Genomic DNA, 14,130 nt, shown 5'->3' on the forward strand with positions numbered 1-14,130 from the left:
AAGACCATGGTGCTTGCCTACGGAGCTGTGAGGGGAACGGCACCGCAGTACCTCCAGGCTCTGATCAGGCCCTACACCCAAACAAGGGCACTGCGTTCATCCACCTCTGGCCTGCTCGCCTCCCTACCACTGAGCAAGTACAGTTCTCGCTCAGCCCAGTCAAAACTGTTTGCTGCTCTGGCCCCCCAATGGTGGAACAAACTCCCTCACGACGCCAGGACAGCGGAGTCAATCACCACCTTCCGGAGACACCTGAAACCCCACCTCTTTAAGGAATACCTAGGATAGGATAAAGTTATCCTTCTCACCCCCCCCCCCTTAAATGATTTAGATGCACTATTGTAAAGTGGCTGTTCCACTGGATGTCATTAGGTGAATTCACCAATTTGTAAGTCGCTCTGGATAAGAGCGTCTGCCAAATGACTTAAATGTAAATGTAATGGACCCTCCCCTTTAGATTAGGTTTTGCGGACGGAGTCCGCACCTTTGTGGGGGCGTACTGTCACGCCCTGACCTTAGTATTCTTTGTTTTCTTTATTATTTTGGTTAGTTCAGGGTGTGACATGGGTGATGTGTGTTTTTGTCTTATTCTAGGGTGTTTGTACTGTCTAGGGTTTTTTGTAGATTTATGGGGTTGTTTTCATCTAGGTGTTTATGTTGGTCTATGGTTGCCTAGATTGGTTCTCAATTAGAGGCAGGTGTTTATCGTTGTCTCTGATTGGGAACCATATTTAGGCAGTCATCTTCTTTGGGTATTTCGTGGGTTATTGTCCATGTTATGTTGCATGTTTGCACATTGTTTATATAGCGGTCACGTTCATCTTAATCGTTTTGTTGTTTTTTAGTTTAAGTGTTCTTCTTGTTCTTCATTCAATAAAGAATGTATTTACACCACACTGCGCTTTGGTCCCTTCCATACGGCGATCGTGACAATGTTTTCACTTTGTCATTATGGGGTATTGTGTGTAGATGGGCAGATTGTAGATAGAATTCAGGCTGTAACACAACAATATGTGGAATAAATCAAGGGGTATGAATACTTTCTGAAGGTACTGTGCATAATTCAGTCAGACACCTCAGAAATGACAGATGACAGGAGGCGAGGCTTTGCAAAATGATCTATAAATAGAATAGTTAGAGAGAGCACCATACATCTTCAGGCAAGTGTTGACTTCTCAACAAGACTTCACAACCACAGTTGTTAAAACAAAGGTAAGACAATTGTATACACTTTTTATGCAGTATGTTTCAATCTTGTCTATTAATCAGGTTCCATTTTTTTCTCTGTTATACATGGTAATTCTGATCCACGTGCTATGAATCTGTTATCAATATTGTGTAAAAGTAGTATTCTGTGAAAAGTTCTCTCTCACACAATCTGAAAAACAGCTAAGGGCCACATGACATTTCAGAGTGCAGCATGGTTTTTCGAAAGATGATCTGATGAACCCCTTTTTGCTTTTCAGAGATGAAGCCGTTTCCCTCCCTCCTGGCATTGGGGTTGTGCCTAATGTTCAGCCAGCCAGACCTGTCTACAGAGGAAAGCTTGAGTAGCCCATTCATTCAAAGTTCAGTGGAGGAGGCAAAGAGACTCGTAGATGAAGCTTACAAGTACTCCAGAGAAAAGTGAGTGAATCTGACAGGTGTCTTTGTAGATAGCAGCACTAGTGTCACTGTGTGCAGTTAGCATAATTGTCTCACTCAGTCGAACAGATGGATTTGCACTAGGGAAGTCTTTCTTATTCCTCTTTATTTGCATTTATTTTACTTTTGTATTTCCTTTAGAAAATAATGGTTTCATCATTTCAATTTGTCATAATTTCTAATGATTAGGCCATACAGATTTAATGAAAAGTGAGGCTAGAGAAAAAAAATTATAGACCCTCGTGTTAACTTCTTATTTCAACACTGAGCAACCTAATCAAGAAATACTAGCCTCTTGAGGGAGCCGAAAAGAGGTATAGTTCTGTCACAATCAGAGAGGAAACTGTGTATCTTTTCAATGAATTTTTGCCATAACCATGTAATTTTTCAGTAAAACTTTTACATTTTTGAGATTTGTATTTTATTTTTGATGAAGGGAAGAGCGGCATCTGTTAAACATTTAATTACATTTCTATGTCATTAGTACTAAATCTGCCTCTGTACTGAGATTATATTCAACTTCAGGAGTATGTGTCTGTTCATAACTTCATTTTTTTGTCAGGAGTCTGGAGAGAGTGCGTGGGCAGTCCACCAGGCCCTCAGATGTCCTGCATCTCCTGAAGCAGCCTGCCAGGGACACACGCTCTGCTGTACGGTCTGCAGACTACCTGGAGAACACCTTGAGACTGATCCATGAGAAAGTCCACAGCACACACAAGTTGCACAAACGCTCGCTCAACGCAACAGGTCAGTAATACACACCGTCATACCATACACACACATTCACTCTGTGAGGAATTCAGAATACATATTCACTCAGATATAGACACGCACAGTTGTAATAAGTACACATACAAGTCTTTGTTATCCCTCTCTCTTGTTTCTCAGACCTGCTCACACCTGAGGAGCTAGACACCATCGTCCGGGTAACTGGCTGTGCAGCTCGTGTCAGCAAACCCTCCTGCCACACCACACCCAACATTAACAAGTACCGCACAGCCACTAGCATCTGCAACAACCTGTAAGAGCACCAGGGCATGGCAGGTTTAATACTTCACGCAACAATCTGAAAGCCTTGCACATAGAAGTTGTGTAGAGTGGAATGTAAGGGGAAGTTCATGTTAGTGTACACTACGTCTGAGGTCGACTGAGTGCATAGGCCTCAGGAGATGTAGCCATATCCCTTGAGTTTCTCAAGTGAAGTTTCTGTGTATTTTCGACATGCTTATCAGGAAGTACCCTCGTCTAGGAGCCTCAAATACACCCTTCACTCGTTGGCTGCCTGCTCAGTATGACGATGGAATCTCTCGACCCAAAGGCTGGGACCGAAACACACGCTTCAACAACTTTATGCTCCCTCTGGTATGATGACAAAAAATATAGTTGGAATAACTGCTACTATGTTACCACAAGTTATGTATGAAGTAGCATAATTGTATTTATCCTTCTCCCTCTGCCCTCTTTCTCTCCTTCCCTTTGTGTTTGCAGGTAAGGGAGGTCTCTAATCGTATCCTGGCAACCAATGATGCTGGTGTTAAGTGCGATAGCAAGTACACACACATGGTCACCCTCTTTGGCCAGTGGAACGACCATGACCTAACGTTCACGCCCTTCTCCCCCAGCATTCGCTCCTACAGCAACGGCCTGGACTGTGACGAGAGCTGTGAACGCTCCGAACCCTGTTTCCCCATCCAGGTCAGTCACCGCTCTCACATCACATCCCACAGCCTTGACTTACAGCATGCACTACGACAATACAGCCATCTCTGTATATCTTGCCCTTTTCTATCCATGGTCCATGGATTATTAGGTCTTCAACGTTTGTTATTTCCTCCATGACCAGATTCCTCCCAGAGACCCACGCTTGCCCACTGGCCGAGACAGCTGCATCCCAGTCTTCCGATCAGCGCCCGTGTGCGGCACAGGAGAGTCTGCTTTCAATTTCGGTGGCGTGGCCAACAAGAGGGAGCAGATCAATAGCCTTACGGCCTTCCTGGACTTGGGGCAGGTGTACGGCTCTGAGGAGGGGTTGGCGCGTGACCTCCGGGACCTTACCAACGATGGGGGCCTGCTGCGTGTCAACAAAGAGTTCACAGACAATGGGCGTGAACTGCTGCCCTTCACGAAGGTGATGGGTAACATGTGTGCCACCCGTCAGAGAGTCACCAACCAAACCAATGCCAAGGAGGTGCCCTGCTTCATTGCAGGTTAGCCTTTTAACTTTGTTTGTCTGAAGAGTAGACCATCTTCTTAATACTGAGTTGCACCCCCTTTTGCTTCATTGCAGGTTAGCGTTTTAACTCTGTTTGTTTGAGGAGTATAGACCAATGTACAGTATATTTAAGTTAAAGTCTAAAGATCAGCGTGAGGCCACTGCTCAACATTTTCTTTAACGTTGTGTACAATAGCTGCCCAAACACAGACAAACAAGTCATTCTCTGTCTGCCAGGTGATGCCCGTGTGGATGAGAACATAGCCTTGACATCTATTCATACAATGTTCATGCGTGAGCACAACCGTCTGGCCCGTGCCCTGCGTCGTCTCAACCCACAATGGGATGCTGACACACTCTATCAGGAGGCCCGTAAGATCATGGGTGCCTACACCCAGGTACCACAAATAGACACATATCACTGATACTCAGGGTGTATCACTGATACTCTCTTTCACTCTGCTTCTCATTCTTACACGTAAATATTCCTGAATATTCTCACAGACACAGCTTCCCTATCACATACACATCTACAAATGTGTGTCTCTCTCACGGTCTTCCTTTCAATCCCTCCTAGGTGTTTGTGTTCCGGCACTACCTGCCGCACATTGTGGGCCCAGACACCATGGCCCGCCAGCTCGGCCGTTACCCTGGCTACGATGAGAAGATTGATCCCAGCATTGCCAACGTGTTTGCTACAGCTGCCTACCGCTTTGCCCACCTGGCCATCCAGCCCATGTTGTCCCGCCTGGATAGCAACTACAGGGAACATGCCAAGTTCCCCAGTGTGCCTCTGTTCAAGGCCTTCTTCACCCCCTGGAGGCTGGTGTTTGAGGGTGAGTGGTGGGAGATAATCATAGGGATGCTATGTAGACCCCTTGCCAATTGCTAACTAATTCACTTTGATGGTACAAAAGGATAAACATTTAAATATTCAGTTCTCTCTCTGTCCTTTTTCAGGTGGCATCGACCCTCTGATCCGAGGTCTGGTGGGTCGGCCTGCTAAGCTGAACACCCAGGATCACATGATGGTGGACGCTCTGAGGGAGAGACTTTTCCAGTTCGTACAACACCTGGCTCTGGACCTGGGCTCCCTCAACATGCAGCGGGGACGTGACCATGGCCTGCCTGGTACACACCTGCCTTATCCCCTCTACAAACTATACTGATACCACAGATAAATACATATATACCGTTATACTCATATTACAGTTTATCCTTTACGCATGTAAACACCAACTCTAAAATGTCCTTCATCTCTCTCTCTTCCTCTATATAGCTCTATCAATCTGTTCCATGCACTAATTATTTTCTTTCTGTCACCCAACCTAGGCTACAATGCTTGGCGTAAATTCTGTGGACTCTCAACTCCTACGAACCAGACTCAGCTGGCTGTGGTTCTGAACAACAAAGACTTGGCCCGCAGACTGCTGAAGCTCTACGGCACCCCAGCTAACATTGACGTGTGGATGGGGGGCGTGGCTGAACCCTTTGTACGAGGAGGCCGCGTCGGGCCTCTCTTCGCCTGCCTCATAGCCACCCAGTTCCAGAGGATTCGCCAGGGAGACAGGTGTGTGTGTGTCTGTGTGTGTGTGTGCGAGCTTGCGTATTTGAGTGTGAGGGAGTGGTTGTTTGTCAGTCAGAGTATGCATGTGTGTTTCATGTCCTCATCATGCTTGTTGATCCACAGGTTGTGGTATGAAAACCCAGGCGTCTTTACCCCGGCACAGAGGGCTGCCCTTAGTTGTGCCTCTCTAGCTCGGATCATGTGTGACAACACTGGCATTCTAAAAGTCACCAGTAACCCCTTCAAGATCCCAAATCGTAAGACCAACGGTATCATCAACTGCAACCGTATCCCACAATTCAACCTCCAAGCCTGGATTGTGAGACCAACTAACACCAAACAGCAGGACCAGAACCAGGAGCCGGAACAGGAGGCGGAGCAGTCAGACCAGGATAACAAGGTAATTGGTTCAAAATCAGTTAATAACCCATCGACCCCTCTTTCCAAAAATCACGCTCTTTTTCTGTATTCCTTTCTAGATCCCCCTGAAGTGAGGCCCCCCCGGATCCCAGGGGCCCAGCAGCAACGCCATCCAGCAGCCCTCCGCCATCTCTGTCCAGCTGGACGACAACTTTTGTTACTTTTTGTGTTTATTCATTCCGAGGCAAAAATCCAAGGAGTAGCCTAAACGTATGAATTGCAATGCATTGATTTGTGCAAAGGAATGCAAAATATTTGATCAAAACGTTTACAAATTCAAAAGCTAAGGTATTTCTAAACAGAAAGCGAAACTACTGTTAAATTCCTCTATACACACACCACCTCAAAAATATACATTGGCACTGAACATGTAGGACTACTGTAAATCAGTTAGTAGTTTTAGTAGCACATGTTGTATAATTGTAATTAGTTTATTATCAACAAATTTAACAGAATTTGGTTATATTCGTAGCATACGTTCAAGTCAGTTATCATCAGACTTTGTTAAATGAAGCACACTTCCTGAATTGTGTAATGATTTAAATGTGTACTGCAATCATATTTTCTTTACTGCTTTTTATGATTTATTTAACAAATATTTAATTTGATTGAAATATGTTGAATATGTCTAATTGTATGAATATGTACTGCATCAGAAAATGAAAATAAAAATGCACCTTTAACGTTTGTTTGCAGAACGCCATTGTAGCATATAATAATAAATTGGAAGTTGCCTGTCACTTGTCCAAATGCATGTACAGATTATTTTTGTAAGTTTTATTGGTTTCTCGCAGTCCTAAACTAAACTGTACACCAATTTACAATCATATCGTCAATCATAAATAATGATAAAATAGTGAAATCCTAAACTAGCAAAACACTTTTAATATAATACAATGTAAAATATGCAATATATACAAAACAACAATACTACAAAGACAGGAGCTCTGTTCGAATACCCATACCAACATACTGTATACTACATACTTAATAAGTATATACTACATACTATTAGTTCATTTTAGTATACTGTAAATGAACGGTATCATTTCAGTAACTAGAGCTTCTCCTGTCTACCGTGAAGTTGATGCTGTTGCTATGATAGCTCTTGCTAGCCTGTTTGCATAACAAATGGGATTTTGGGTGTTTTCATAAATTCAAAGTGCGCTCTGGGCGTTGGTAAATCCAGAGCGTTGTCAGATTGTCCGTTGGTAAATCCAGAGCGTTGTCAGATTGTCCGTTGGTAAATCCAGAGCGTTGTCAGATTGTCCGTTGGTAAATCCAGAGCGTTGTCAGATTGTTCGTTGGTAAATCCAGAGCGTTGTCAGATTGTCCGTTGGTAAATCCAGAGCGTTGTCAGATTGTCCGTTGGTAAATCCAGAGCGTTGTCAGATTGTCCGTTGGTAAATCCAGAGCGTTGTCAGATTGTCCGTTGGTAAATCCAGAACGTTGTCAGATTGTCCGTTGGTAAATCCAGAGCGTTGTCAGATTGTCCGTTGGTAAATCCAGAGCGTTGTCAGATTGTCCGTTGGTAAATCCAGAGCGTTGTCAGATTGTCCGTTGGTAAATCCAGAGCGTTGTCAGATTGTCCGTTGGTAAATCCAGAGCGTTGTCAGATTGTCCGTTGGTAAATCCAGAGCGTTGTCAGATTGTCCGTTGGTAAATCCAGAGCGTTGTTAGATTGTCCGTTGGTAAATCCAGAGCGTTGTCAGATTGTCCGTTGGTATATCCAGAGCGTTGTCAGATTGTCCGTTTGTAAATCCAGAACGTTGTCAGATTGTCCGTTGGTAAATCCAGAGCGTTGTCAGATTGTCCGTTGGTAAATCCAGAGCGTTGTCAGATTGTCCATTGGTAAATCCAGAGCGTTGTCAGATTGTCCGTTGGTAAATCCAGAGCGTTGTCAGATTGTCCGTTGGTATATCCAGAGCGTTGTCAGATTGTCCGTTTGTAAATCCAGAACGTTGTCAGATTGTCCGTTGGTAAATCCAGAGCGTTGTCAGATTGTCCGTTGGTAAATCCAGAGCGTTGTCAGATTGTCCATTGGTAAATCCAGAGCGTTGTCAGATTGTCCGTTGGTAAATCCAGAGCGTTGTCAGATTGTCCGTTGGTATATCCAGAGCGTTGTCAGATTGTCCGTTTGTAAATCCAGAACGTTGTCAGATTGTCCGTTGGTAAATCCAGAGCGTTGTCAGATTGTCCTTGGTAAATCCAGAGCGTTGTCAGATTGTCCATTGGTAAATCCAGAGCGTTGTCAGATTGTCCGTTGGTAAATCCAGAGCGTTGTAAAATGGTCCGTTCAGAGGGCACACTGGCCGAGGAGTAAGGTTGATCCGAGCTTTCAACAGCAGCCAAGCACCCACGCTAACTGGCTAACACTGGCTAGCTACTTCCAGACACAAATGAGAGAACACCTCACTCTGCCCATTTTACTCGCCCTAGCAGAGCTGTTTAGACTGTTTTCATGTTATTCAGAGTGTTGGTGACTGTAACTGTGCTGCTGGCAACAACTTTTTTTGCTGACATTTACTGACACCGGCCATATTCAACAGGTGTTTCGTAAATCTATCAGTTATTCTGCACCAGAGGGCTCTGAAATCGCAGTAGATAGCCATTGAAACATACAACTATACCACTTAGCTAAGAATGATGTAAATAATCAAGTCAATAAACGTTGGGTAGTAAGCTAGCAGGTAGTTAATATACTGCCTGGCAAGTTCGATGTAAGTTCAATGAAAGTTAGGTAACTAGCTAACACACCGGTACATCCTTCTGTAATGCTATGGGGTTAGTAAGGATAGCAGAGCTAAAAAATTGTCAGCCAACATATACAACAACTGTATAGTAACTTATTTGAAAAGTCATTACTTTATTACATTGCTCACGTCACGGATGCCTCCAGTACTGTTGCTGCACCAGTTTCGGAGGTCTACGTCACCGGCCTCTAGAAACTGAACTCCTCATATTCTACCCTGATTAGTCATTGTATAAATGTGCCCTTTGTTCACCATTGTCTTGTTAATTCTTGTTCCAATGTCCGTTGGTCGTGTGAGTACCTGTCTGTGCCTTGTTGTTTTGGCTTTCGTGCCGCTTGTATTGTGCAGATGATTACGAGTCTCGTCCTTTGTTGTATCATTATGCGCTTGTGTTTTCGGGTCTCGTCCCGTGTATTTATTCGAGGTACTCCTCGCTCTTTTGTTTGGGTCTCAACCCTGTGTTTTGTATATGTGTTTGTTTGCTCTTCGCCCCTTTGCCTTTACATGGCACACTGTAATTTGGTTAATAAAAAAATTAAAAACTATTACGCATTCCTGCGCCTGTCTCCTGACCATTTGTACCAATGTGACAGCTCAGCATTTTAACATGTCATAATTGGTTAAAGCAATACACTTTTATCCGCTGCCGTCGGACTTCGGCTGCATATTTTGTGCCATTATCTTCAAATCTGAAAAGTTATGAAACCCCGCTCATTTTCTGAAGAATTTCATTATGAACCCTAAAAGCACGGAACTAGAGTCCACTGCATGCATACTTCCTGTTCTGGAGAATTTAGTACGTCATCTGGGAACTTTTGGCATTCTAACTATATCCATACTATGACCAATAAGCATACCATATACTCAATCCACGTCACAAATAGTGCGGTTATTATGAGTATTCGAACACAGCTAACGTTTGGGGTGGCAGTTTAACCAAATACATCTTCAGAGTTCTTAAGTAGCTGTTTCTAAGGTCCCTGGGCTATGTGTTGTGTGCATTGATCAGTTTAGTGAAGTATGTAATAGCAGAGTTCTGTGCGTGTCATGGGAGTGTTCAGTTTGTGGCTGTTGCTGGTTGCCCATCCAGTAATCTGCTGTCTGGTTGGGGGGGCCAGTCTGCAAACTGGGAGTTCTGCAAGGATTTAGCAAATGAGTACTTGGTCAATGAATTCTTCAAACTTGCTGGAGACCCTGCTAGGGATGGAGACTCACTGCACATCAGCCATCCCTGGACTTCACAAACGACAAACTTTCACCAGGGTCTGTAAAGCTTCTCCAGGCACTGTGGACGTTGAGGGTGTCGGTTCTCCGGGCAGAGAATTCCGTGTTCTAATGTGAAACAAGTGTTCTGACCAGTCATTGAATTGACCAGACATGATAATGTGATAAGCATGAGGTTGTAAGTAACAAGAAAATATCCCAGGACATAGATATATATGATATGGGCAGAAAAATTAAATTATTGTTAATCTAACTGCACTGTCAATTTACAGTAGCTATTACAGTGAAAGAATACCATTGCTAATGTTTTAGGAGTCCACAGTTATGAACTTAAATGTATTAAGAAACCAATTAGGCACATTTGGGCAGTCTTGATGTCACGCCCTGGCCTTAGTTATGTTTGTTTTCTTTGTTATTTTGGTTAGGTCAGGGTGTGACATGGGGGATTTATGTGTTTTGTCTGGTCTAGGGGTTTTGTATGTTTATGGGGTGTTCCCTAGTCTAGGTGTTTATGTAAGTCTATGGTTGCCTAGATTGGTTCTCAATTAGAGGCAGGTGTTTATCGTTGTCTGATTGGGAACCATATTTAGGAAGCCATGTTCTTTGGGTATTTTGTGGGTGATTGTTTCCTGTGTCTGTGTTTATGCGTCACAGGACTGTTTCCTTGCCAGTTTACTTTGTATTTGTGTTCATGTTGAGTTTTCTTATTAAATAACATGGACACCTACCACGCTGCATATTGGTCCGATCCTTGCTACACCTCCTTCAGAGGAAGAGGAGGAAATCTGCCGTGACACTTGATACAAAATTAGTGGAAAATCTAAATTGTGCCTGGGTAGGAATAATACACTATCGCCTTTCTCTTGGATTTCAAAGATGATGGTACAAAAAAACAGCCAGATCCTTAATTAAATTAAGAACAAATTATTATTTACAATGATGACCTACACTGATAGATTTTCCTATATTGTTTTACCTCCACTGTTGGCCAGCTCAATTTTGGTGTTTTCCTCCTTGGTCATCATATCTTATAAAGGATAGCTATGAATGTACCTATGCCCTGGACTTGCATTTTGTTGTTTCAATCCCATACATAGCCTTGAAAGAAAGGAAAATGTGCTACCTTCTACCTGGACAGTTTCTGATTGATAGAGGCTACTCTTTGTTGAAGGTCAAGGCTGTGTTCAAATAGTAGCTGTACAGTGTTGCATGTGCAATTTCAATAGATTTGTTTTAGGGTGGGTGAGAAGGCACTGTGTTTGCAAGACAACCTATTACGATTAAAGCTACCTGTCGTTTAGCTTTCTGTCCCTAATGTGTTTCTTGGATGTGCCTCTGACTGCAATCCAAAGGTCAGAGGAGAACACAAACATATTCTACACGTCCTCAATACAAGGCGAGACTACACTACTAGAGACACACAAATAATGTTTTGTAGGTCTTTTAAAATGCAGCTGCTCTGTAAAATGTCCACCAAGATACTATTGGTTCTCTGTTTGGTACCTGCAACATCTTCCACAAGATAAATGCCAGTGTTGCACACTCAATAACTTCCAAAATAAAGGGCCACCACCTGTTTGCTGGTTGGCTGCAATATATTATATGCCCAGTAGATGGTGCCAGTGTGCTATTCATAAGCTTTGGTGAAGTGAGATGTCGTGACCACAAATTATGACCACTGCTAATGCAGTGGCAGTTATAGAACTGAACAAGACAACAAAAAGGAAACTTGAAATACCTTTAAGTGTAATTTTGCTTCAGATTAACATTCTGACCTGGCTTCTCTGTTATATCACTCTCCCCCCTCACATGTCTTTCTTGATTTTACTACATCCTGTCCATTTCTTTGAATCTTTGCTTCCATATTACCCAGACAATGCACACAGTTTATAGTGATTGTCCTGGGAAGAAGATAACTTAATGAGACATCATTACATTACACATTTAGTATTTGCCAACATTCAAAAGTCCAGGGTTCACTTTGAGCCACAGAATGACTCCCATGTATTTCAGATGCCAGACTTTAAGAGGTTGAAAAGAACTGATCATTATGGTGTTGGAATGAAACTAGCAGTTCCAGTGCCATTGTGGGCTGGGGCAGAACAGTGTGGGGGTCTCTGGGGTTCCTCTCTGCCTCAGTTAGGGGCTCCTCCTCCTGGATGCTGTGTATAGGCCTACTGATATTTGGAAGCCTACACGTGCAGAATGCCACGTAGCCTGTGGTATGTGTATATGTGTGTGCTGCCAAGATGCAGTTCTATACTCTTAAATTGAGTTGAGTAATTGAAACCAGCAGTTTATGAAAGAAAAAAAACATAGAAATTGTCAATCTTGATGTTTATTTGTCTGCAGTATAGAAGTGGAAGCCTAGTTTCAAATACTTGGTGTTGGAAACTATGACCACAATAAAATTTGACTGATATTGCAAAGGGGATGTGGATTGGGAAACGGTGACTGGATAAAATACTTGAGGGAGGAAAATAATAAACTGTGTTGGGGTGTATGTGAGGGACAGGAGGAAGACATAATAGTATCATCACCACTAAGAAGCCCATAGTAAGCAGAGCAAATCGTAATTTTAATGTCTAGTTTTGATTTATATTTGTCTGAGTTATCAACTAATGTGAATTCAAAGTAAAATGTAAAACATTTAACCATGTCATTGGATTTAGGTTAAAAGTTGGATTTTAAAAAATGTATTCCCTTACAGTGATGTCTCAAGTTTTACACTCATCACATATATATATATTTTTTTTATTTATTTATTTTGTATTACATGTAAACGTCGATTCAACCAGTTTTTGCCCAGTGGGATATCTTTGTCTTGATATTGAAAGGTGAAAAAAAAAATCAAACACTGGTATATTTCTTCCATAGCCTATATCCAAGCTGGCTCTGATCTACCAGTTGAAGTTGTTTGCTTGAGATATTGGGATGCAGTTGATGTCAGCTCCTGCTGCCTCATTTCCTACTGCTGACAGAAGATTCTTATACATTCATTTTTAGAAGTGGCAGTCTTTGAATAATTCGTAGCGTGTCCACAAGGCTGTCTGTGCCCAAAGTCGGAAAGCGAAAATTCAAGCCACGTGGACAAAGGAACTTGGCTAATGGCTTGCATATGTGGTTCCACTGGCTAGGAACACTGTGCTGCCCTTACAAGAGAGGAGTCTGCATGGAGCGATTCAATAAATTACTTGAAAAACAACCGTGGCCAGTACAGATGGTTCTGATGGTCGGTTGAACAGAGGGACCAACCCAGAAACAACTACGCATATTTTCACTTTTTGGGGAACTATTGGTATGCTGAATCAAAAGTATTGGCAATTACAGCCAACTAATCAAATCCTGTTCAAATGACTAATCAACATTTCTTTCCTCCTTTTTCTCTGGAAAGATAGACCATCTGTTCGATTTACTGGAAATAGGACTCTACTTATAATAAATCTATAGCATATATAACTTAACTGGAAAAGACACAACATTTTATATTTGAATGCTTTAACAGGTGAATGGAAAACCACGTTGATAAGAGTACTAGTCTGCTCCAGTGAGAACAATAAAACATATTTACCATTGTTTACATGTCTTTTAAGGCTGCTTTTGTTTTTTTCAATTAACATAATTTGACACTGATGTACTTTCCAAAGACAGGAAAGTTAATTGTTGTGACAAACCTCCCGCAAGTTTGTTGCAAATTTTCTCCAAATTAATGTCCTCAGAAAGTATTCATATCCCTTGACTTATTCCACATTTTGTTGTTTTACAGCCTGAATTCAAAATTGACTAAATTGTTATTTTTCTCACCCATCTACACACAATGCTCCATAAAGAAAATGGAAAATATTATTATTATTTTTAGAAATTTTTGCAAATTTATTGAAAATGAAATAGCGAAATGTCTTCTGTAAGTATTCACTCCCCTTAGTCAATACATATTAAAATCACTTTTGGCAGCGATAACAGCTGTACCTCTGAGTACATCTTTATTAAGAGCTTTGCACACCTGGATTGTACAATATTTGCACATTATCCTTTTAAAAATACTTCAAGCTCTTTCAAGTTTTGTGTTGATCATCGCTAGACAGCCATTTTCAAGTCTTGACATATATATTCAAGGATATTTAGGTCAAAACTGTAACTAGGCCACTCAGGAACATTCAATGTCATCTTGGTAAGCAACTCCAGTGTAGATTTGGCCTTGTGCTTTAGGTTATTGTCCTGCTGAAAGGTGATTAGTCTCCCAGTATCTGTTGGAAAGCAGACTGAACCAGGTTTTCCTCTAGGATTTTCCCTGTGCTTAACTCTATTCC

At 42.2% G+C, this 14,130-nt stretch overlaps 2 protein-coding genes across 3 annotated transcripts in view; one reads left to right on the forward strand and one right to left on the reverse strand.

Annotated features, from left to right (window-relative positions):
• Positions 1-14,130, reverse strand: part of LOC135517882 (prosaposin-like) — a 95,491-nt gene that overhangs the window by 41,839 nt on the left and 39,522 nt on the right. The window lies entirely within an intron of this gene.
• LOC135517876 (eosinophil peroxidase-like) lies at positions 1,162-6,593 on the forward strand. The gene is made up of 13 exons (XM_064942551.1): positions 1,162-1,212; positions 1,467-1,626; positions 2,207-2,391; positions 2,533-2,665; positions 2,877-3,006; positions 3,133-3,339; positions 3,488-3,851; positions 4,094-4,254; positions 4,434-4,692; positions 4,817-4,987; positions 5,189-5,426; positions 5,547-5,823; positions 5,903-6,593. Exons 2-13 carry the CDS (start codon positions 1,469-1,471, stop codon positions 5,915-5,917), a joined length of 2,298 nt encoding a protein of 765 aa, XP_064798623.1. The 5' UTR covers positions 1,162-1,212; positions 1,467-1,468; the 3' UTR covers positions 5,918-6,593.

Source organism: Oncorhynchus masou, chromosome 28, assembly GCF_036934945.1.
Source record: "Oncorhynchus masou masou isolate Uvic2021 chromosome 28, UVic_Omas_1.1, whole genome shotgun sequence".
Taxonomy (NCBI): domain Eukaryota; kingdom Metazoa; phylum Chordata; class Actinopteri; order Salmoniformes; family Salmonidae; genus Oncorhynchus; species Oncorhynchus masou.

Bases quoted from the DNA above. Each gene is read 5' to 3' on its own strand.
- LOC135517876 (XM_064942551.1), top strand. From the start codon at position 1,469: ATGAAGCCGTTTCCCTCCCTCCTGGCATTGGGGTTGTGCCTAATGTTC. The intron at 3,340-3,487 runs GTCAGTCACCGC...CTCCATGACCAG, and splicing joins AACCCTGTTTCCCCATCCAG to ATTCCTCCCAGAGACCCACG. The intron at 4,988-5,188 runs GTACACACCTGC...CACCCAACCTAG, and splicing joins ACGTGACCATGGCCTGCCTG to GCTACAATGCTTGGCGTAAA.